Source organism: Ixodes scapularis, unplaced genomic scaffold, assembly GCF_016920785.2.
Source record: "Ixodes scapularis isolate PalLabHiFi unplaced genomic scaffold, ASM1692078v2 PGA_scaffold2__306_contigs__length_199485367, whole genome shotgun sequence".
Lineage (NCBI taxonomy): Eukaryota > Metazoa > Arthropoda > Arachnida > Ixodida > Ixodidae > Ixodes > Ixodes scapularis.
The window spans coordinates 48276826-48300112 of record NW_024609857.1 but is presented as its reverse complement, the minus strand read 5'-3'; the positions used below and the strand labels follow the sequence as shown (position 1 = coordinate 48300112).

The 23287-nt window shown below is 41.4% G+C and overlaps 1 protein-coding gene across 1 annotated transcript in view; it reads right to left on the bottom strand.

Moving 5' to 3' along the window:
* Nucleotides 1-5144: 5144 nt before the first annotated feature.
* Nucleotides 5145-23287, bottom strand: part of LOC121836473 — a 98142-nt gene continuing 79999 nt past the window's right edge. The window contains exons 2-6 of the mRNA XM_042291379.1: nucleotides 12424-12587; nucleotides 11850-12004; nucleotides 7621-7691; nucleotides 6228-6305; nucleotides 5145-5278 (exon numbers count right to left, since the gene is read on the bottom strand). Coding sequence (XP_042147313.1) covers nucleotides 5145-5278; nucleotides 6228-6305; nucleotides 7621-7691; nucleotides 11850-12004; nucleotides 12424-12587 — 602 coding nt within the window. The remainder of the gene's footprint in view (nucleotides 5279-6227; nucleotides 6306-7620; nucleotides 7692-11849; nucleotides 12005-12423; nucleotides 12588-23287) is intronic.

Genomic DNA, 23287 nt, shown 5'->3' with positions numbered 1-23287 from the left:
AACGCTGCATAGATAATTTAAATTTCACGGACCATACTGCCCCGTACTTTTTAAAGCACAATTTGCTTAGTGTTAACCAAATGTTTCATCTAAAACTTTCAATTTACATACGGAACGACATAATAAACGAACAAACGACTTTTCTGAGAGATTCCTTTGGAATAATACTCACTATGATTTAAGGCATGAATCCTATAGGATACCTCGGTTAAGAACAACCTATGAAAACCAGAAACTAGAATACATGATACCTCAACTCCTAAACAAACATCTACATGTTATGGGAATGATACTAAATAGTGCTTCACGTTGCAGCTTCAAATACGATTTAAAAAGGTATCTTCTGTCATGCTGTTCGGAATAAATGTGAACGTCAATTTGTCTTTACATACACTGTGCATAGCATTATGAACAGGTCTATTTTAGCTACTGTATAAAATATGACGTGTAATTTTTATCCTTGTGGAACTAAGGGGATCAATGATATTGCACTCCTATTTCTTGCCGATGTTTTTTTTTCGGATGTTTTGTATTTGTTTTTCATTGACTGCTGCTGCAGTGTACTGAGGGGACTGGGCCTCGTCAGGCAGAGCTTATCTGCCTTTTGTCCTTTCTCCTTGTGACCCTGTGTCCGAAATAAGACAAACAAACAAACAAAGTAATACAGTTATATGAAACACCAACACAAAAGTGAAAGTTCTTGATTTTGCGCTGAAAAGAAAATGTGACACTTATACGCAGTTAAGCTGCTGGCAGTATAAAATGGTAGTAAACGCGCTAACAACAAGTATCTTGCTTCAAGTTTGGAAAACGGAGTAATATGCATTCAAGCATTACACCTTTTTTTTTGCTGACGTGAATGTGAGTTATTTTCGGTTTTTGCCAAGGCAAGAATAAATTAAAACGAAATACGAATGCTTGTTTTCCTGACGTTTTATTTTATATGTTTGCATGCATGAACAGAATATAGCAGTCAAACAGAACAAGGTATAGAATACAAAGACAATTAAAATCCATTAAAAATTCTCAGAAGTTTTAGCTATGATGGCTGAAACACGTACGGAAAATCAACCGAAATTTTATTGGAAAACAGAAATGAAAAAAAAAGCGTTCGATGTGCATAAATCTCAGCTGCCCTCTTAGCAAAAAAGTTTTAGCGGTTTACCGAAAGAAAATACCCTTTTTGCCAGAGTTGAATGCTCTGCACATATGTCTTAAGCCTTGAAGAAACACTGAATGCAAAAGCAATAAATTTGCAAGTGTCTAAACACATGCCTCAAAATAAACTATAAAATGCTTTAGAGGAATAGTAACGTCCGGAAATTCACGTGAACAATTAAAATATGTTCCCCTATTTCTGGCTGACGTGCTAAAAAAAAGAGGCATGTTTTGAAATTATTTTTAAAGCAAAAGTATCTCAAAGAGTTTCTCGCGACATAAACAATGATAAAAGCTGTTCTATATTTTGAAAAACGTGTGATAGCCAAGCGTTTCAGCATGTTTCTTTAGTTTCCTGACACTTTAACAGTAACAAATCTTGAAAGAATAAAACAGAGAGGACGAGGAAGGGAACAGGACCTTTTTCATTTGGCAACAACAAAGAATGGCACAACAAAACAACCGCCCCTCCAAGGGTCTCATCGTACTCTCTATGCTGATATAATGGGGACGAAAGATAGATGGGTCCCTGATTCAGGCGCGATCTATCCTCATTCAAGAGACAGGCGCACCGAACATAATCTGGACACTCCATCGGAATGAGTGGTATTACCTATGAGTGTTTCTTTAATCGTGGTTTTTCGTTAGGAAAATTTGAGAGTCATTGCTACTGCCAAGAACTGAAACCGACGAGGTGACGAACTTCTGAGTGCCTCTCGTGTAATTTGCTCGGACACGCCGCTCCCGCGACCTGCTCCTGACCGTGATCCTGATCAAGTCAGGTTCACACCGTTGTACTGTTTTAAATGAACTCAAACATAATCTCTTACGTCAAGTTTTACACCAACAAATACTAACACTAATACATCCAATTTATTAATCAGACGCACAACCTGCATGAAACATTTATCAATAAACCGTACGAGCATTTTCAACTTGTCTAGCTAAAAAATGAGAAAAAAAATTCACAATGATAGTGAATAGCCGTCAGAGCCGCCCTCGACGATATCCTGAATATTTGAAATCAGCAGTTTTTCGTCTCCCGCCAGGTGGCGCAATAAAATACATATATATATATTCGACTTTCCTTGTAATTCACACCGTTTCCTTATTTATATAAACGTTAGATTAGGAATATATATATATATATATATATATATTCATAATCTAACGTTTATATAAATAAGGAATATATATATATATATATATATATTCATAATCTAACGTTTATATAAATAAGGAAACGGTGTGAATTACAAGGAAAGTCGAATATATATATTAATGTATGTCTATGTTAGTTAAAGTCTAATAGGCTGGTACATTATTATTACTTTAAAAATTATCAAAAGCCCTCATCCACATTGCTGCATGTCTCCTTAGTTTCATACCTTATCAAGTATTTTAGTGCAGTTAAATAGCCCGTCAAGCAAAATGAGAAATCCCCTCCTCTAGAACACAGAATATTATGCTCGCGATATTTCACCAACATCATACCTTCATTTGAAAAATTTCGGGAATATACACAATGCCAAGAACTACATGGGTACGTAATTCGAAAACACTAGAAGATTTAATAAAAAAGATATTCGCGCTGAAAGTTTGTAACTTAGGGCAATATTTGGCGAGCTGTATAAAAAGAAGTAATAGAGAATTAAAGAAAACGCCCTCCTCAAATTCTACTCTCATATCTCCTCAAAAAGAAGGCATCATCTAAATAGTCTAATTTTTAATAGTAGTTTGACAAAACGGGAACTTACGGAGCAATTGAGAGTTCGCGCCTCTATTCGCGATGCCAGTGAAAAGAGAATAATATTACTTTTCTAATAAAACCAGTCCATCAAAAAAGTATAGAGTGAGACGACTATCGGGCGACCAAAGAGCACTTAACTGTCAGAATCAGAGGAACAGTGGCCTTAACGTTTTAGGCTACTCAAATGGTCCGTGAGCCCGAAGGGTCATGGCTGCACTCTGGAGTTGTAGCTAGGCCGCCAGAAATGTATGGGACGCGGACGGTCGTACTCCTACTCCTCGATAACTCTAGGCAGATCCTTATGACGGTTGGAGATGCGTGTTTCAACGGGGGTTCTCACGAAGATGAATGGGTGCAATGCAAGCAAGCGCTGACTTTATTCTAACGTGACAGCGTTAAGGAGCTTGTGAAGCAGAAAAGCCGGCGTCGGTGGCGTGACGAGAAAATCGTAGACGCAAAAATCCTGATTGGTCAAAAGGGTTATGACGCGAGAGCCACGTGACCTCGCGAGGGAATTTTAAACAACCCGCCACGCTCACGTGACGTCACGCGTGGAATGAAAGTGATTAAAAACATGAGATTACCGCGAATGCTACATGAAATGTACAGTGGTCGCCACATGTCTCAAATGATTTCGGGTATAAAGTAATTCGTTTGCCTTACAAGAAAAATTGAAGAATTTTAGTTGGGGATTCAATTTGACGACCCCTTCGGTGGCGAGACAGACACGCTACTTACCAGGCCACCGTGTCCGACGGATTTCCTTCTCACTGGCAGGAAGAACATGGGATGCAAATGAGAAGGCGATGCTGACGGGGCCAGATAACGCTTTCGCGTTTCACTCTTCAAGGCAAAGCTTTTTAATGCAGTGCTGAGATGCATTACTTCGTCAACGGGGCAATCGAAGCCAAAACGTTTCCGCTCCTATCCCTTGCCAAATAGGCTCCATGATGCAATGCTTGCAGTATTGCGTGCAGAGTTTTCATAAAAATAATCTATCGCTAATAAAAAAAACAATGATTGGACGGCAGTAGCAGCACGTAATGTGCCAGCGGGCTTTTAGCCACACGAGACTGGAAGTCATGCATAAGAGTGGCAACTTGCGCGAGTTGGTGATGCATTGCGGCAACCATGCCGTTATTTTCACACAGACACTCGATGCGAATCGCCCTTTAGGATTCTGAGCCGACCTTTCACGTTAGCATCATGACTGATCTGTCCGGTCATGTCACGGTGGTAAGAAAAAAAGGCTACCTGATTTCTGAAAATTTTTATGACAGTGGACGATTCGAAGATGGAAGTTCGATATTTTGTTTATCCTGAATTTTAAGGGTATAATGCACTTTTATGGCCTAAACCGTTTGTATTAAAATGCTTAGAGTCCCGGTAAACTATTCTGAATAGAAAATACGCCTCCGTTGAATTTAGGAATTAAAGAAGAATGCACCCTTTTATCATAATGTCTGTCTTTTAGCAGCCTTCATCGTAAACCTGATATTTGGTAGAGGCTTCGCAAAGTACATTGAAGACAAAATAACGGAAGGTTTGGGTTCAGGCTTGGATTGGGTGTGCAAAACTGAACCACAAATCCTCCCCTGCACTGAACTGGCAAATATATTTTTGGAAGGGTGACATATATGCCCCAAAATAAACTTTCCACAAAATAAACTTTAGATCAATATTAACGTCAGGAGATTCACGTGAGCGATTCCAAACAATCCTTTATTTTAAATCAACGTAAAAAAAAAAGAAGCATGTTTTAGAATCGCATTTGAAACAAACTTTGAAAATGTGTCTCGTGATGTAAACACTGTGCTAAAACTTGCTTCGGAGATTTCTTGTCTGAAAAAAAAGTGCTATCCGAGCACTTCGGTATATTTTTAAGTTCAGTTACCCTTTCAAAGAGACTTTCAGAACCTATATCTATCACCCGTGATTTCATACCTTTTTGCTATGCTCATTGGATCCCTGAACCTTATATACGACTAAGCTAAACATGAGAAAATATACTCTAATGGTACAATTCCTTAGACACCACGCCGGTTTAATGTAAGGTTTTGTTTTTCAAGTAATATTGCATGTATCACCTTAGCCTAGCTTACACGCATTGTAATCGAATGCTTCAAATATCGTCTCCACTACTTGACTAGGGTCATTGCCATTGAAGTGTTAAGCGAGTCTTCAAATCCTTTACAGTTTACACGCTTCAATGCAACAAATGATGAGACGGTTGCCTTTAGCGTTTTTCTTTGCAGCCATCCTCGTAGACCTGATATTTGGAACTGGCTCCACAAAGCAAATCGAAGACAAAATCACAGAAGGTGGCCTTTCCCAGCTGACTCTCCGGAACCAAAACGCTGCAAGCGGAACCTGTAATAAAAGCAGATAAAAACAACAAGGAACGCAAACCATGTTGAATAAACCTGAGACTGGGGCATAAATTAACATATAAGTCGAAGGAACAAAAAAGGACAGGACGACGTCTCAAACTCAGCTGAGTTTGAGACGTCGTCCTGTCTTTTTTTGTTCATTTGACTTATATGTTCATTTCTGCCCCAGTCTTAGGTTTATTCAACATGGTTATCACTCACCAGCTCGCCCGCGCCGATACTATATTATCTCTGAACGATGCAACACAATTACGCTAAAAGAATTTCGGGTTTGCACTGGTAAATGAAAAAAAGAAAGTTGTGCTGGTCAATAATTGACAGGGGTCATATCTGGGGATATTAAACAAGTGTGCAACGAAGAGCGTACGCGCATAAAAACTAGCAGCATGCGCCCCCAGAAAATTCATAATTTTAGACTCCACCGACCTTTGCACACTTGGAGCAGCAATTGTTGATCTTTCTTCAATAAATTTAGCTAATACTTCAACATTCCTACCGGGACACGCGCCAACTGCTTTGCGATTTCAGGTGCAAAAGGAGAGATCATGTTTTTGCCACAGAATATGCATGGCCTTTGGGACACTATATCGCAAGAACATCTTACTGATAAATAGGTTAGAGCGCGACCGACCACTGATGCTTTCGTTGCAAAGCGCTGCAACGTGTACACAAGATCTCATAAAAGAAAACGGTGAAATTGTACCGCACTTCTACGATGACGTCCCATTCACGCTGATTCGCGGAGACGAAAACAACACACACAGCTGATTACTGTGTAACTTATTTCTGCAGAAATTTAAACAAAACTCGCACGACAAATCTTAATATCAAAGCAAACTACGTTCACATTAAGCTTTAAAAATTTCCCTGCTCTAGTTTGTAATGGGATCGTCACCATGACAAAATTGGCAAAAAATTGTTGAATTCACCTGTTGTGATGTAAGGATGTCTGAACACCTTGCAAGTCGCACAGTCCACGTAAGGAATCAGGACATTCACTGATCCCTCTGTTAATGAAAAAAAACACTTATATTGGCAAATATTAATTTTAAAAAATCTTCGCAAAACTTAGTAGGCAACTTTAAAAAGCCCCTGAAAAAGAAAAAACAAGTTTTTTTTAGACAGTCTGGTTGGGACACGCGCGTCGAGAAATACATTTTACGCGAGAAAAAAACATTTTTTAGAGCAATATGACGGCGCGAGACGCAATTTAGTCGGCAGTCACCTCCTTTCCACTTATTTTCTCTCTCGGCATTTCGGCCGCCTTCACAGCCGAGATGGTGACTTCCGATGACCAGTGACGTCATGGACTTCGCGCGCAGAATTTTAAATAAATCTTTGCCCTCAATATTGCTCTAAAACTTTTTTTTTTCGCGTAAAATTTATTTTTGACACGCGTGTCCCAGTCGGACTGTTTAAAAAAAAGAAAAAAAGAACATTTTTTTCTTTTCAGGGGCCCTTTAAGGCACATTCCTTGCTGCTTTCAGCACACGAACTTTGTGTTACAAAAATAACCTAACACTTTTGTTATGTATATTACACTCGTGAATATGCAAGTTTTTTTTTGAATATTAACGAATAATGACAGACAGGAATTTCGCAATGTACAAAATACATAATAACGCTGGTGGACATGTAGTAAAAATAATCATATGCAAGTCATCGAGTGATTCTTAACCAAAGGAAGAAATAAGTTCAGAAATAAAGCTATACCTTAAGTTTCCAGTTATTAGGGAATAAACTGATAATTATTAGAGTAGCATAGAAATCTGACCCCATGTTTCAATGCGTAATGTAATTATATTTGATGTATGGTTTGGAATTCAGAACTCGTGTTCTAGAGCGTTTCAATCTATTTAAGCACACGCACCCGCACACATACGCACATGAAATAAGAAAAGAAGATTGCGTTTTTGTAAAGGATATTTCATTATGTAATCAATTTTGAGAAACAAATACAGGGATAGTTACCCACAATATTAAAATAGAAAAGACTGGAAGGAGGTGTATAGTTTAAAAAAACGTTATTCCTTGGCACAATTTCATCTCGAAACCCCTTTTTAAAAAGCCCAAATATAGAGTATAATATGATATGAAAATCATTCGTGTTTGTCTGTTTAGAAATAAGAAAATTCCAACAAAGGTAATTTTAATACAAATTACCATTTCAACTAATGCGCTCAAGAAAAATTTAATGAATATTTTTAATAATAATTAATATACGAGGTATGTCTAACAGCATGCACATGAGCGTGGTGTATTTTAGATATACGAGCTTTTGGTGTGGCACTTAAGTGTTCGAAATTATTGGCACATACTTACGAGACGTTTTGAACTCCCCAGCGTTCTTGGCTTGATGACCATCGGTGGACCTCAGGATATAAGTTGCATTTCTGGATAAGACGCATACACATAAATCGTGCTTAAAAACGCATTTTAAGAGACTATTAATTTGCATATTGCAGTTTTATTTCTTTATAGAAAATAAACCAAACAGCGCAAACATTATACCGGGAGGCTGTCTGTGTGTCTTCTACTATTCTTTTGTCCTTTTTGAGCTGCTTATTTTGTGTTTCCATCATTCACCGACCGACCTTTGCCTACGTTGCGACTCGGGTTTGTCACTATAAAAGGGCATGCATCTTGAAGTACCTATTTAGAAATTCTCCGCGCTGATACCTTAATGTGAAACTAAAAATGTCCTTGAATTCAAACAAACAGTAAAAGATGTAATGTAGACACCTTAAAAGTTATGCGGCTTAAGTTTTATTTGGATCTCATTAGTAGGTGCGTCGTAATAGCCGATTAAAGTTTCGACGCAGACCCCCCTGTTGCGGCGCGCCGACGGTAGGAAAGCGCGAGAGCGGAGAGAAAAGCTGGCAAAAGTGACGACATCAGCGGGTTCAGGTGACTCTTCTTCTCCACTAAGCTGGCTCCGGGATGCCGTCATTAGCGTCACTTCTATCTGGACAGATAAAGCGCGGCAGAGAGGATTCCCGCAGGCCCGAGGGCAAACGCTGCAAGTATTTTTTCAAAACAAATGTGGTTAACGTTTACTTCTGCCAAAAATAAGTGCTATAACTAAACTTACAGGATAAAATAAAAAGCTATATAAGTCCGCTCCTAACTCAGATTTACTGAAAAGTGCTTGAGCTTTTCTTTAAGGAATGTTTTCCACGGAAAATGTGTATGCGGAGCTGAAGTTGGTCTGGTTCTTGCACCGGGGTTGCGATGATGTCAAAACGAAAAGCTGTTATTGGCTGATTGACAAGAAATAGTGGGTAGGCCTTAAGGCATCTAGCATTAAGGTCTACCTACTATCCTCGCAATCAGAGCCAATCAGAGCTCGACGTTGTTCTGACGTCATCGGAACGCTTGCGCCAGAAGCAGACGGCTTGCTCCGCATAGAAATAGGCTGTAATAAAAAGAACCTGTAAACTGTAACGCAAGCGTTAAACGGAAACAAACGCTATAATGTAACGGAAAAGCGTAATATGTTAACATGATCAACCATACCCCCGGAAGAAATTTAACTGATAAATTTACCTAGCAGGAAAGCAGGATTTTCACGCTATATTTTTCTAAATTTAGTGAAACTTCGTATTACTCCCGAGCCCCGGAAAGCTCATAAATAAACTCCAAGCGCAGCTCAAAACTTGCAGCACATTTTGCGCCTTCTGGATTTATCCGTCTGACTAGGATATACGTTTTAATTCATAGGGCCTTAGAGGGGATCGCAGAAGCTATTATATATTAATAGTTTAATTTGGACTACGTTATACCCGTAAATAACAAGAGTTGCGAGGAATACAGAAAAAAATAGAACCTCCGAACAACTCGGACGATTGTCAAAATCGCGACTTTCACTTTATTTTGTCGACTGTCCTTACCAAAAAAAAGTAACGAAATAGGTTACTCGTTCCTTGCAAATAAAAGGACCGTGTTACCGACCTACGTTACCTCAAAATAAAAGGAACGCGTTACCGTTACGGTTACTCATAAAAAGTAACGCACGTTACTTCTGGGCTGCTTTTTTAAATTATAAATTAACATGCTTTACTGTTTTGACGGTACAGGTATGCATGAGCGCCATTTTTTCAAACAACAACATGTTCATGAAAAAACTGAACATAATCACAACATATTTTGAATTGTTTCACCGAAATTAAAAAAAGACAAGGAGACTCGAGAAAAGAAAAAAAAAAAAACACAAAAAACTAAAGAATTAACAGCTGTTTTGGTCACCCTCGGGTGCACCCTCAGTGACCAAACAGCTGTTATTTCGGTGATCGTTGGGGACGTCTCCCTCCACAGTTCTGGCTTCACCTCTGGTGGCGTCATGTCACCTCCAGAAGCTTCCTGTGTCTATGGCCTTACCCAACTGCAATCGTACCGACTGTTCTTCTCAGCCGTGCAGCCTATAGTCGTTGGCAGCCCAAGAAGCACAGGGTGTGGCGGGCCATTCAGATTGCGGTATTATCCGAGAAGAACAATGATAAACTAATCCCAAAGCAAGTAACGTGAAGATGATAAGCCAAGCCCCGCATTTCTTAAAGGAACCATACCCTAAGCAATTCTCTTCAGTCCTAAGAAGAGTCAAAAAGGTATAATTAGTTTCAGAGTTTTCTGCTTGGTACCACCAGAGGTGATATTGTTGCGCAAATTAAAAAAAAAAGTTTAAGAGACACACTTACCGAACATTTTTCATGCAATACATAAGTTGAACCAATTATATCTGAACTACCAAAAAAAGAAAAAAAAGGTGGTAAACGGGTGGCGCTTTGAGCTACGAAAAAGAATTAGGGTACTTTTATATAGCTCTTTATTTTTATCTTACATCAATGACTGCCACTGCTCTGGGGAGCCACTACTATCACCGGCATGTACTTTCGAAAAATGCTATCAGTAAAATTGCAAACTGTTCCCCGAGATGTTCATACTAAACCCCTCCTTTATAACAGGAAAGTTCTTTCGACTCCTCATCTATATATGATCATTTTTAGCACTACAACACCTAACTGAAAATAAACTTTACATGCCTCAACTAGCTTAATTACACTCTTGTTTGAAAGCAAACACTACCGCAGCTTGAGGCATATGACTTCCCGAGTACTGTTCCTCAAAGTCGAACCAACTATGGCTGTGACTACTTCAAAACTGCATGCAAAAATATGGCTCTCAAATCAAGGAGAAATATTTTTAAAACATTGTAATAATAACGCAAATGTTTGTTCCATGTTTATTTTTTCATTTATTGTTTCTATCTTTTTAAGACACATGTCAGTTATCTTTTCGCTGTTGTTTTGCTGTAGCTCGTTCTGCTAAAAAAGACGGGAGAGCAGACCCTGTCAAGCAAATGACTGTTCGTCTCGGCACGTGCGCGCACAAGCCTCACTTCACGCGAATCGGTTTTTTTAGTAAGCGCACTGCAAAGACCCGTTGTGGGTAGCTAAAGTTGTTTGTAAACAGTGTCTGTTTATGCGGAGCGCAGGTTCGTCTGGTTCTTTTGCAGGGGTTGTTGTGACATCAAAACACCAAGTTCTGATTGGCTCTGAGTGAAGGATAGTAGGTAGACCTCAAAGCAAGCTGCCTTGAGATCAACCCACTATCCTTCAATCAGAGCCAATCAGAGCTCGGGCGTTTTGACGTCACCACAACCCCTGCCAAAGAAGCAGACGAACTTGCGTTCCGCATAGGTTTATGTTGTCTTCACTCGATTATTAATTTTTTTTTCATCCGCGGAAATAAGAGGAACGTCAGACGGCGTACTTAGTGACCAAGCTTTCATCGGGACTTTTAGACACATTTCCGGACTTGTAGTTCGCAACTGATGATAAGTGTAGCCAGGATTACAACTCGTGACATCGCGGCGAAGCAAATCCACGAACGGAAGCCGTAAGAGGGCGCCAATGTAACATTAGGCCGCTGATAGCCCTGCAGCGGGCTTGGTCAACAGAAACTCCTGCAGTCACGAGTTGTTACGCCACGACGACAGCGACGACCTTGCCCACCAGTCGTTGCAGGCGTTGCTGCTTACTCTATAGTCACTGATGAGAGCTTGAGAAGCACCAGGCGTGGCTTACTGGGGAGTTTTAGTAGATCATTCTGATACGTTCGGTAACGGTGCTCGATATGACGCTGACGCCTTTGCTCGTGCATCATATAGTAATCGGGTATCGTTTTTGGAGTTATCAGAATGATTTACTAAAGATCGCCATTATGGACACCTTTCTTGCTTTGTGATTCGTTCTTCGGTGCACTTATCGGCTGAGGCAGCAATCTCATTGGCCGAAAAACGATGATGCGACGCATGGAGGTTGTTACGCCTTACGCATCTGGAGCTCTCAGTGCCTATACCAACCACCAAAATCGTGGTCAGCCTCTACAAGGCAACTCCTGTAGTACGTATTGCTGCCGCTATTTCATAAACACTCCGATGACGCTAATACTCCCAGACGGCAACTCGCCACCCACAGCACCGTAGTTGAGAAGACATGTTTCTATACAATTCCAGTTGCATAAAATAGGTGATCGTCATTTTCTCCTCTTACATGTTCGTTCCTCCGATGTGAAGGAGCATCGGAGCCGTTCCAGCCACCATTGGACCGGTTTGAGAACCCTTCACGCACTTCGCTTTTCCTCCAAAGCCCGGGTCGATCTCGTGGCTTCGGTACGTTACGTACCAAGTCTCTTTCAGGGGAAAACACTGCGGAAGAAAGGTCAAATTTAGACTACATGGAAGTCGTTTCTTTTCATGTGTAACCCTGGCAAGACGGGAACACCCAGCAAGGAATAGGGTGGTATCGGTGGTTATGGTATCGCTCATCAGGGAAGAGGATAGTATCGCTAACCAAACGCGATGTACAGAAGCACGTCTTCAGTAGAGCGCTCTTCACGTAGACTCCTCATTTAGTAAATGCTGCACATACTTGTCCCCGAGTTTCTTTTCTGTTTCAGGATCTTATTACGTAGGTGGAAATACGCTGCCGATTACATGATGGTTTAATTTATTACAATGTTAAGGGGTTATGAAAAATGAATAATATTAAGCGAAAAAAAAAACAAGAAAAACAAACAAAAACACGAATCCCTGAGATGTAAACTTGTCAGAATAGAAAGGCTTACCTTCGAATCGTCTTGATATTTCCCGAGTTCTGGTCTGAGCTCCGGGTAATTTGCGGCCGTATTTTGTGCGTGAGCAGCATGAATGACTCCGCCAAGTGTAAGTAAGACCGCGAAGATAACGAGCAGGAGTGACATCGCCGTCAGCTTGAAGTATTTGCAGTGTGCTGTAAAAGGTATAAAGTAGCAAAAACCGCAGTTATTGAGACAGAAAGAGGTACTTAGCAAGAACAATGAGCTTTACCCGTGTCAACGTCAATACGACCTTTTCGTAGATCGCGTGCAAGAGCTTTGCGTTACTAGCGGGAGTTTGAGCCGTCACTTTGAGCAGGAACCCGACGTGCTCCCACAGTGGCCAGTATCCGCAGCGCACGATCTATGAAAAGCTCATATTGATACATCCAGAGCTCAATGTTTGTCACGTGACCTTGTTGCTGGGCGGCGGGACGCGCGCAGTGTGATGTCCCGGGTCAATTGAATGAACGAGATGGCTTCTAGCTTTCGTTGTGGTTCATATGAGGCGGAGTTATAGTAACATACGCAGGGGGAAATTAAAAAGTACATACTTCATTCATGAGTCCGACCATTTTTTCTCCCTAATTTTAGTCCATGAGTATAGTGACGTGGCTCGAATGAAGTGAATTAACATTTACCCTACGAATATAGTATTCATAATTTAGGGGCACTAGCAAGTTGTATTACTGCTCGTGAACAAAAAAAAATATAAAGCCGCAAGACAAATATTTAATTTACCAACCTTTGGAATTTGAGTGGTGATTGCAGATCAACGGCAGAGACAGAAAAAGGTCGCGAAGCTGAAATATTCCGTGCCTCTCGATGACCTGCTTCAGAAATCTGTTGGAAACGTGCATTTGGTTGCGCGGATATTTATAGCGCGCAAGAGAAAGCGGCTTTCCTTATATGGTGGAACTACTTGAATAAATGATAGCCCCGTAATAACATGGGACATGTGCCAACTATCGACTGCGCAACTTGATGGGAGCTTCTTGTTATTTCCCGACGCTTGCCGTGTGCAGATTTGCTGGCTAAACGCGCTGTAGTGTCGGATGCTCCAGTAAAAGTAGGGATGCCGCGAACCTCCCCAAGTTCAAGTTTCGAAACTTTCGAACCGTGTTAAAGTCGAAATTCAAAAGTTCAAAAATTTCGAATCCACGAAGGTTTGAATTCGATAACAAAAATCTAAAATATCAAGATTCTTGAAAGTTTGAGGTCGAAGGGTTCAATTTTATCGACAAATCAAGTTCGAAAATTCAAAGATTTTGTGGTTGTTCGTATTTCAAAACTTCCGATGATTTCGAATTTATTTTATTTACGTTTTTGAAAAGTGTGAAAGTTGTAAATTTAAGTTCAATATATGAGAATTTTATGGATGGAGATCGATCTCCGCGGTTACGAATGAAGTTGTTACGAATTAATGTAAAAGAAATCAAGAAATGTGCTACAAAACTTCACTGAAAACTTGCAAATTTGTTTTTGTCTCAAGCACTACTACTGTCTTGGTATTTAGGTACTGCCGGTACCATTTATACTCATCGTTATTTATCGTTACTCATAAAACAAGCGTTGAACTTATTGAGCGGGTTTCCTTCGAAAACCTGGAAACTTTCCAGTTAATGTACTGCTTATCTCTTTGCAAATTCGTTGCAATCTGATGATACATGGCATCAGGGATGGGCAAAATACATGCCAATATGTATCGAAATACAAATACAAAATACTTCGTCAAAAATGTATTTAATTACAAATCTAATTACATTTTCAAGAAGCCTTTAAGTACAAGATACAAATACAACCAAATGTATTTGGTCTCTTCCAAATACTTTTCCAAATACATTCCTCAAAATTTACGTCAGTGACTTAGGGTGCCTGCAACGGGTTTCTGGGTATCTCATTTCAATTTTGCATCGCGCACTCAGGAGGTAGTGTGCGACGCTCTAGGAACGTAATAGAAATATAATCACAAAAAAATGGAATCAGCTTGGACTTAATAGGAGAAAAAAGTACAGAGCTTCAAGCAGCTTTTTTGTCGATTACATTTTGGTATAGGCCAACAAAGAACCGAGATGACCAAGACGCGCAGCACTAGCTAGAGAAGTTTTTATTGTTGCAACTCGCACCAGTTACGAAAATCTGAACGACCCGCGTATTCAGAATGTTCCAGGCAAAAATATGGATGGAAATCAGGCTGGAAAGCATCACAAGTTGTCACAGGCACTTATTTAGCCAGTCTGCCTGTGAACGTCGATTTCGTCACTATTCTTGCCCTGGACTAGCACCGTAATCACAAAGTCACTAAACGCTTGTGCTTGATTGAGAGACACTGCATTCGGTGAAAAGCGAAGTTTTCTTCCTGCTCTGAACAGTGACAATAAATTTGAGGGATGTACTTTCGTCCACAAAATTGTATTTAATTACAATTTTATTTGAAATACCCACGTTTTAGTATTTAAATGCACACGTCAAATACATTACCCAATTTGTAATTAAATACAAATGCAAAATACACAAAGTATTTAAAATACGTATTTCTAATACTTGTATTTGAAATACTGCCCATCCCTGCATGGCATGAATGCGATGCTGGCATGAGACAACTGAGTATACAGGACAAGATATCCACATATGCATCCACCCAGGCTTCTCCGAAGCTCTTAGTTTCCTTGTGCATTTATTTTCGGTCGGATGACCCGTAGGATGTGGAAAAGACTGGCTATAGCCCCTGGCTCAAGTTTGAGGAAAACACAACCAGACTAACTTTGGCGGCGACCCCCGAAAAGAGAGCTGATTATTCACGACCGGTCGTCATCGGGCTCATCATATTGTCCTTCTCTGGAATATTTCTTCTGCGATGAAGATATTGCGTGTAATCGTTTCCTAATGATAATGGAGCAAGCGGCGATCCATCGTTCGCTGTAGCGTGTCGGTGGCGCGCTCCGCGCTCGCCTTTCCCCGACCAGTTAGTTGCTCACTCGAGAAAATCGAGGGACTTACACTCAGAAACAACTCAGGCTATCAAGGACACCTAGCGAAGCGCCTCGGTTGAATTTTAAGCCTGCAGAGCAGGGATCCGTTCGCCCTCGCTTTTTTTCGAAATCGAATGATTGAGCGAGTCCTTGTCTACAAAGTTTGAGGCGTCCTTATAACATATAATATGTTTTATAATATATAAAATTAGGAGAGCTTGTTGCTGTCTGACGTATTTTTAGGTGTCCTTTGTCTTCTTTTGCGTTCGCATACCAGAGTGTTTACCAGCCGACTTTGCTGGAATTCTGTAATGACCTGTTGCTGTAACGGCCGGCTGTAACGGCCGGCGGCTGTAACTGCCGGCTGTAAAGGTGCTGTCACATGTGGGCTAATCATTTCCGGCAATTACAATCTTGACGGATTGTTTGGATGCTCAACACAGTAGCTGTAAGATTTTAGCCGATCACTTTTCGTAATTACGTATAATTGTTTCCAATTATCTGAGCTGCACATCGGGCTTGAATCTTGTTAGATAGCAGAGATAAAATGAAGAGAGCGTGTTGGTTAAACATATATTCTTGGTTGTTAGAACGCTAACGGGTGAGCAACGGACATCCACAAACACGAGAGGAGAAACAAGGACTCTTTTCAACTTTAAAATGTTTTTTTTTTTTTTTTTTTTTTGCGTCAGCGTATACGGGAAGGTACTTTCTCTCTGCTCAAGGAAAGCTTATCCCTTTCCTCATGACCAAGCTCCCGCCGCTCAAATCTTTCCTTAGAAATCTCTCCTCCTCTACTGTTACATTAAGATATTTATGGCTGGCGTTGTTGATGGTTCACTGGATGAAGAATATCTCGACTATCTCTCGGCCTACTCGTTCCGGGTGCCGTTTGAGGGCTTCCGTCTTGTTAATGAAAAGCTCGCTTCACTGCCTTTGCATCCGTGAATGTGCAATTTGAGGGTGATTGTCTGGCGACGGTGAGTTTATATTTGTGCTCTTTTACTCTTTCTTTCAGGAGGCGGCCAGTTGGACCAGTATAAGTCGTGCCGCAAGAAAAAGGAAATGAATAAACAACTTTTCTTAGCAATTTACAAATATTTCTTTGTGGTTCGTTTCACTTTTTTTTTTTAGGTTACCTTCTCCATTAACTTTTGAAATTATTTTAGATAGTTTGTTTTTGCACGTGAACAGTGTTACAATCACCCGACAGTAGTTTCCAGATGCGCTGATTCTTCTAGATGTGATGTGAGAATCCACCAAAAAACACCACATCAAGAAACTTCTGTAGGTCAGAACCTGAAATGTAGTAGGGGCAAACATTATCACTGACTGTATGGTGGGAAATTCACGCCAATTTACGCTTATTCATGAGACTCATTTTAAATGATCAATACCAATAGGGAATTTTTTGTTTATGTCAGATGAAGTTATAGAGTTAAGTAGGTCATTTATGTAAATGGAAATACAAGAAGGGCAAGAACAAAACCTTGCGGCACAACAAAGCTAGCTAGACAAGGGGAGGATTTGAAGTCGTTAGCAGTTACAAACTGGGCTCTGTTATAGATGTAATAATCTAAGATGGCGACAGTAGATTACAAACCCAGACAATTCTTAAGATATCGCAGCTCTCTAGGCCCTAGGCATTTTCAATGGCAACTTTTTGGTCCGACTGCTCAGCAATCACTGGACGGATTGACTTCGGGATGGTTTTACTAAAAAGTTAATAGAAAACCAATTTGTAGCGCGGTCGCACATTTCCAGGTTTTGGAACTACAAATTTTTTAGGAGCTTGAAGTCCTTCAAACTGCCGCATTTTTCAACGTGCCATTCATGAGGAGTTCTCAAGAAAACAGAGGCACAAATAGATTTTCTGAAAACGCGTTGCGGGAGGTAATATCTTAACATGTCTCCAATACGATCTTTGTTCCATGTATTTCAATATAGAAATAGGAGGATCAAATTTGCACTCCGGTGAAAACCTGAAAATTTCCTTTGCCTATGGATTTTACTATCACTCCCGTGGCGCCATCTGTAAGGAACCTGTCATGATTATTTCACAATCACGGTCACCTTGTATTAGTGCGCAGCGACGGACTATATGAATGACCCGCTTGTTTGGCGCGGTCATATTAAAGGGGTTATAAAACGATTTTTCAACTTTTTCCTTAGCTTTCCTGCTCAATTCACAAATCGCGCATTGTACCAAACAGTTCAAGAAGACGGAAAGGAGGGATTCCTCTTTTGCTCGGACCCTCGTTTGTGTACACAATACCGCCATTCTCCTCCTAGAAGATTAGCCCGTCGACCAAAACTCGAACAAAAGTTTCTTTCCCCACTCCGTTCACCCATATGCTGACAGTGCTGTGGAAGCTACATGCTTGTCGGGCCAGCCACACTTTCGCCACGTGATCACGCTCCCCGTGTATATCCACCCGCAGGGAATGAGGTCAGGTGGTGAAAGGGAGGCTTTCGATTGGTCCAGCAAGCGCACAGCTTCCACCGGACTGTCAGCGTTGGGTGGAGGGAATAAGCAGGGTCCGCTCTTGTGTGACGTGTGTTTGGGCCGGGTGACGCGCTGTGGGTACCGCGGATGTATCACAGTGAAAAAGCATGGAGGGAGCTTTCGAAGGGAAAAAGGTACGAAATAGCCCGCTGTGTTTTCAAATTTTAGTACCGAAAATCAGGCTTTTGATTTTCTACTTTCTTTCGTTTAACCCACTAAATGATATGCTATTAGTAAAATACCAATCTAAATTAATTTATCCCAGCCGAAATTTTGCTTCCTGGGCCCTTTGAAGGGATACTTCAACGAAACTTGAAATGTACCCGTCGTGTACAAAATAGGCTGAATATTATCTACGATATCCGTAAATGACTATCGCACGTTTGTATTTTGAGCCTGATAGCTGTATTTTTTCATTATAAACGGCCCTCTGGCAAGCGCTCGGACAGGAGCCAGCGGAGAGCACTTCACACCCGGCACAATCGTGACCTAGTTTGCTGGGGACCTAACGTCCGGACGCAGCGGACGTTGCGATCCATCCTAGCCATTTCCTCTCTGTGGTGGTAGCCCGTTATACGCTTTCTGCGAACCGCTGTGCCCCCCCCCCCCCCCCCCCCCCCTCCAATATCACGTGACATTCACACGGCCTTGAATAGGCCCCCATAGCTCATAGCATCCTCTGAAAGCAGCCGAAGCACACGAGCGATCGGGCCACCACAAGTAACCTTAAAGCTCTCTTTGTACGAATTTTGAGTGACGGGTTTATCTTATATAATCTTGTACAGGGGCAATAGCGGCTTTTGGGACGCACAAAACAGTCTCGGGGAGAGGGGAGTTCCTCCTTCACCTCTTCTCTCGTCGTCACTAGCTGTGAAGGTTCCTAGACGGGCATTACAAACGAGGCGTTAGCGATATCCACCAACTTCTCTTTGCTAATCGTTTAATTCGTTTTAAAATTCTTTTTCGTGTCTTTTTCAGCAAGAGATCTATGTGTCTGGTGTGATAATGCTCCATTGAACACGAATAGACCAAGAAATAAGCGCCGAAATATCGTTGTAGAATCCCACTATAGGTTTCGGAGTGAGTGCTTGGCGGATTATATTTCTTTCTGCGTTTGTGCTTTTAGTTCGGGATGAATGCAGAGCTGCGAGTAAATCACGCAGTCGTCGTTATTGCAAGCGCTGTGTAGGGGAATGTAAAATTGGCGATGCTTTACTTCTTGTTTTGCCGTGTTTTTTTTTTCGGTGTAATACTGCGTATTGTCTGCTCGAGTCAGTTGCGTAGCCATAAACTTTTTGGAAGCGGTCCTGAGGTGGGTGGAGTGTTCATGACTTGGGGGCCGGGGAGGGAGGGAGGAGGGGGGGGGGGGGTGCTGAAGTTCCATACACCAATCTCGATTTTCATTTCATTTCATTTATTTCATTTATTAATCCTTAAGGGTCCTCTGTCGAGGACATTACATAAGGAGGGGGCAACACAAAAAATTATACAAGAAATGAAAAAAAAGAACATAAAAATACATAACAACGCACACTCATGCAACGTAGCTAAAATTACATAACAACGCACACTCATGCAACGTAGCTAAAAAAAAAAAAAAGCTTAACTTGGTGTGAAAAAATACGACATGATGGAGCTTTTGAAAACCACAGGGTCAGTTATTGTAATGAGCGATTCTGGAAGACTGTTCCAGTCCACAATTGTTAGTGGGAGAAATGATTTGTTAGAGGCCTTACTGGAACCCGATATACGTTGAAAATTGTAAGAGTTATTGAGCCGACGAGATGACCGTGCGGAAGTGCGCAGGAATGAGCTTCGAACAGTGGGATGGTAGTGGTAAAGTTTATGGAGTAAGCAAAGACGTGCAACCTTGCGGCGTACCTCCAGAGTTAGTAAATTTAGGCTCGTTTTCATGGCAGAGACACTGTTTTTATTCGCAACTCCAGCGCGCCGCTCGCCCTCCCGCGGACGAACGGAGAACCAGAAGAGCGGGGACGGCAGCGGCGACGGCGGCGCGGAAACGGTGGCAGGGATTGTCGGCCTGATGCGTGAAGCCGTTTTAACGAAAAAAGTGAGCGCGTTAAAATAGGAATTCTTGTGCTCCGCCTTGCAACAGCCTTGCACGAAGGACCGGGAGGTCTAATTTCATTAGGGGCTTTTCGTGTATCGCGTACGCTGCAGATTTGTGGTCTTGTGCATGGCCGCCAGCCCAATCTGTGCTCAACGTGACGGAAAACGCTCCCGCTGATAATGAAGAACTCGATAGTACGGTCTACGAAAAGTCTTTTCGTTGCCATACGTTATGAGTTACGAGCACGGCAACGCTTCTTGCGCACACTGAAAATTGTGCTTCAAAGGCGCAGCGCGAGCTTGCGGTTGTAATGCTACACCGCACGGTAGCCTGCGGTAATAAAATTTGTATTAATAACCATAAAGCAGTTTGATTACGTGTTGCAATACACAAAAACCGAGACGGTGAGCAGCGATTTGAGAGGCTGTGACGCGAAGACACCAATACTGTGTATTGCTGCTCCTCCGAAGCTTGACGGTCACCGTTCGCGGCTCTCCTTTTAGAGCACTAATAGCCAGGCAAAGAGCAAACATATCTTCATCACCGCCAAAAATATTCTGTCACAAATAGTAACGTGGCCGGTGCCTAAAACGCACTCGCTCACCACAAAGCTTCGCCCTTTGAGGTTTCTGCAACTTCTAAATAACACCATATTCCTTTCCCTAACGTGCATCGCCATCTCTGTCACCTGTAATATGATCCCTCCCTAACTGCTTCGCATTTGTAGACAAATAAATAATTTTTAGCGCACTGAACAGCGTCAGCGAGCAGGCGCACGGGTTATCCTGGAGAATATATCCCCGTCTCTTCCGCCATCTTGGAACTACCGCCCCGCCACCTATAGGGCGTTGGAGTTGCGAATAGTCATAGTTTGATAAAATGTAGCGGGTTGCTCGGTTTTGAATTGCTTCGATTTGGGTGATTAAGTAATTTTGGTGCGGATTCCATATTGTAGATGCATATTCCAATTTTGGTCGAATGAAGGTTTCGTATGCAAGTTTCCTAAGCTTTGGAGGAGCAGCATTCAAGCAACGCCGGATGTAACCAAGGGTCCTTGCTGCGTCCGAAGAAATTGTGTTAATGTGATTAATCCATGTCATATCGGAAGTTAGTACGACACCGAGATATTTATACCTATCGACTTCTTCAATGATCTCGTCGCCCAGCACACACTGGAAGGAGGAAGGAACTCTTTTACGAGAAAAGTGGATTAATTTGCATTTAGAATTATTTAGTGGCATCAACCAGTTGTTACACCACTGAGATATATTATCTAGGTCCTTTTGGATGAGTTTGCGGTCATTAGGAGAAGTGATCTCGCGATATAGAACACAGTCGTCTGCAAAAATACGTATGTGAGAAGAAATAGAATTTGGAAGGTCATTAATAAATATTAAAAAAAGAAGAGGCCCAAGGACTGTGCCCTGGGGCACGCCAGATGTGACATTAATTAAATCAGATTCGTACCCATTTAAGACTGTGTACTGCATTCGCGAGTCAAGAAAATTACGTATCCACATTAAGACGTGGGAGTCTAGATGAAGGCGAGAAAGTTTAGAGATTAAACGAATATGTGGGACACGATCAAATGCCTTGGAGAAGTCTAAAAATATTGCGTCTGTTTCGTTGCGAGATTGAAGGCTGCAATGAAGGTCATGTGTAAATTCAAAGAGTTGCGTCTCACAAGAGTAACCTTTGCGAAAGCCATGTTGGTGATGGTAGAAGAAGTCATTGTAATCTAAATGCGACATTATGTGCGAATAAATGATATGTTCAAGAAGTTTAGATGGAACGGAAGTTAGTGAAATGGGACGATAGTTAGAAGGCAAGGAACGATCATCACTTTTGTGCACTGGAACAATCCTACCTACTTTCCAATCGGATGGGAGGCAACCTTCGGATAGTGACTGATTAAATATCAGTTGCAAAATATCACTAGATACAATCTTAGTGTTTTTCAGAATCTTCGATGATATGTTATCTGACCCTGAGGATGATGAAAGCTTGAGCCCATCGATAAGAGTGGCAATACCGGCCGATGAAACGTTGATAGGGGCCATGGGCTCATAGTGAACAGCGGGTAGCTCAGGCACATTTAAAGGACTCTCGTCTGTGAAGATGGATGCGAAAAAGGTATTCATTACCACTGAGCACATTTTTTCCTCAACTGGGTTGCCACCCTCATCGACAAGTTGAATGATATCATTGTTGTTTTTTGACGTGATTATATTCCAAAACTTTTTGGGGTTGTCCTGAAGGATAGTTGGAAGGTCCTGATTAAAATATTTTCTTTTTGAAGCTTTTATTAGATGAATATAATCCTTAAGGCAATCATAATACTTCTCCCAAATATTTGAACAGCTGGTCAGTCTTGCTTTGCGAAAGAGGCGTTTTTTCTTATTGCCAAGTGATTTAAGTATTTTGTTATACCAGGGCTGGCAACCATCACTTCGGATCCGCAGAGTTGGTACAAATGCCTGAATAAGGTCATTCAATTCATTTTTATATAAAATCCAGTTGTCATTCACACTCCTTAGATTAAAATGGATTTGATACGACTGCAAGAAAGTGGTCAAATTTCTGTTCATTGACACGAAATCTGCTCTACTGTAGTCCCGTATCACCTTTTTGACAGGCATCTTCACCCAAATGGGAAGGGACAGCGAGATGTGCAAAATTTTATGGTCACTGAATCCATTGCTGTAGGCAACGAATCGAACAAGATCACGGGAGGACGTGAGTACAAGGTCAAGTATGTTATCCCCACGGGTTGGGCTCAAAACGACCTGGGTTAGATTAAAAAGCAAACATAGTTCCAGAAACTCGCGAGAATCACGTGATGCATTGGCTGTTAGACTTGACCAGCTTTTATTGGGAAAGTTGAAATCTCCGAATAACAGAAGGTTCGCTTTTGGAAAACGTTCAGTTATCTCCAATAGGACTTTGTGCAATTCACTTGTGAATGCAGAGTCACTATTCGGGGGTCTGTAGCAGACAACAAGTACAGTTTTAATTATAGCCGAACAAAGACAGACACAAGTAATTTCCAAACTGCATTGTAACTGAATGCTGAACGAAGTGATATGCCTTTTGACTCCGATAAGAACACCACCACCGCGTTGGAGTGGCCTGTCCTTTCGGTAGATACAGAGATTAAGGTCATCGGGAAATAGCTCGTGATCGCGAACATCTGGCTTCAACCATGTCTCGGTCAGCACAGCAATATCAGAATTACTATCTTCCAAAACACTGTACAGTTCCTCTCTTTTATGCATGAGGCTGCAAATATTAGTGAAAAAAACGTGA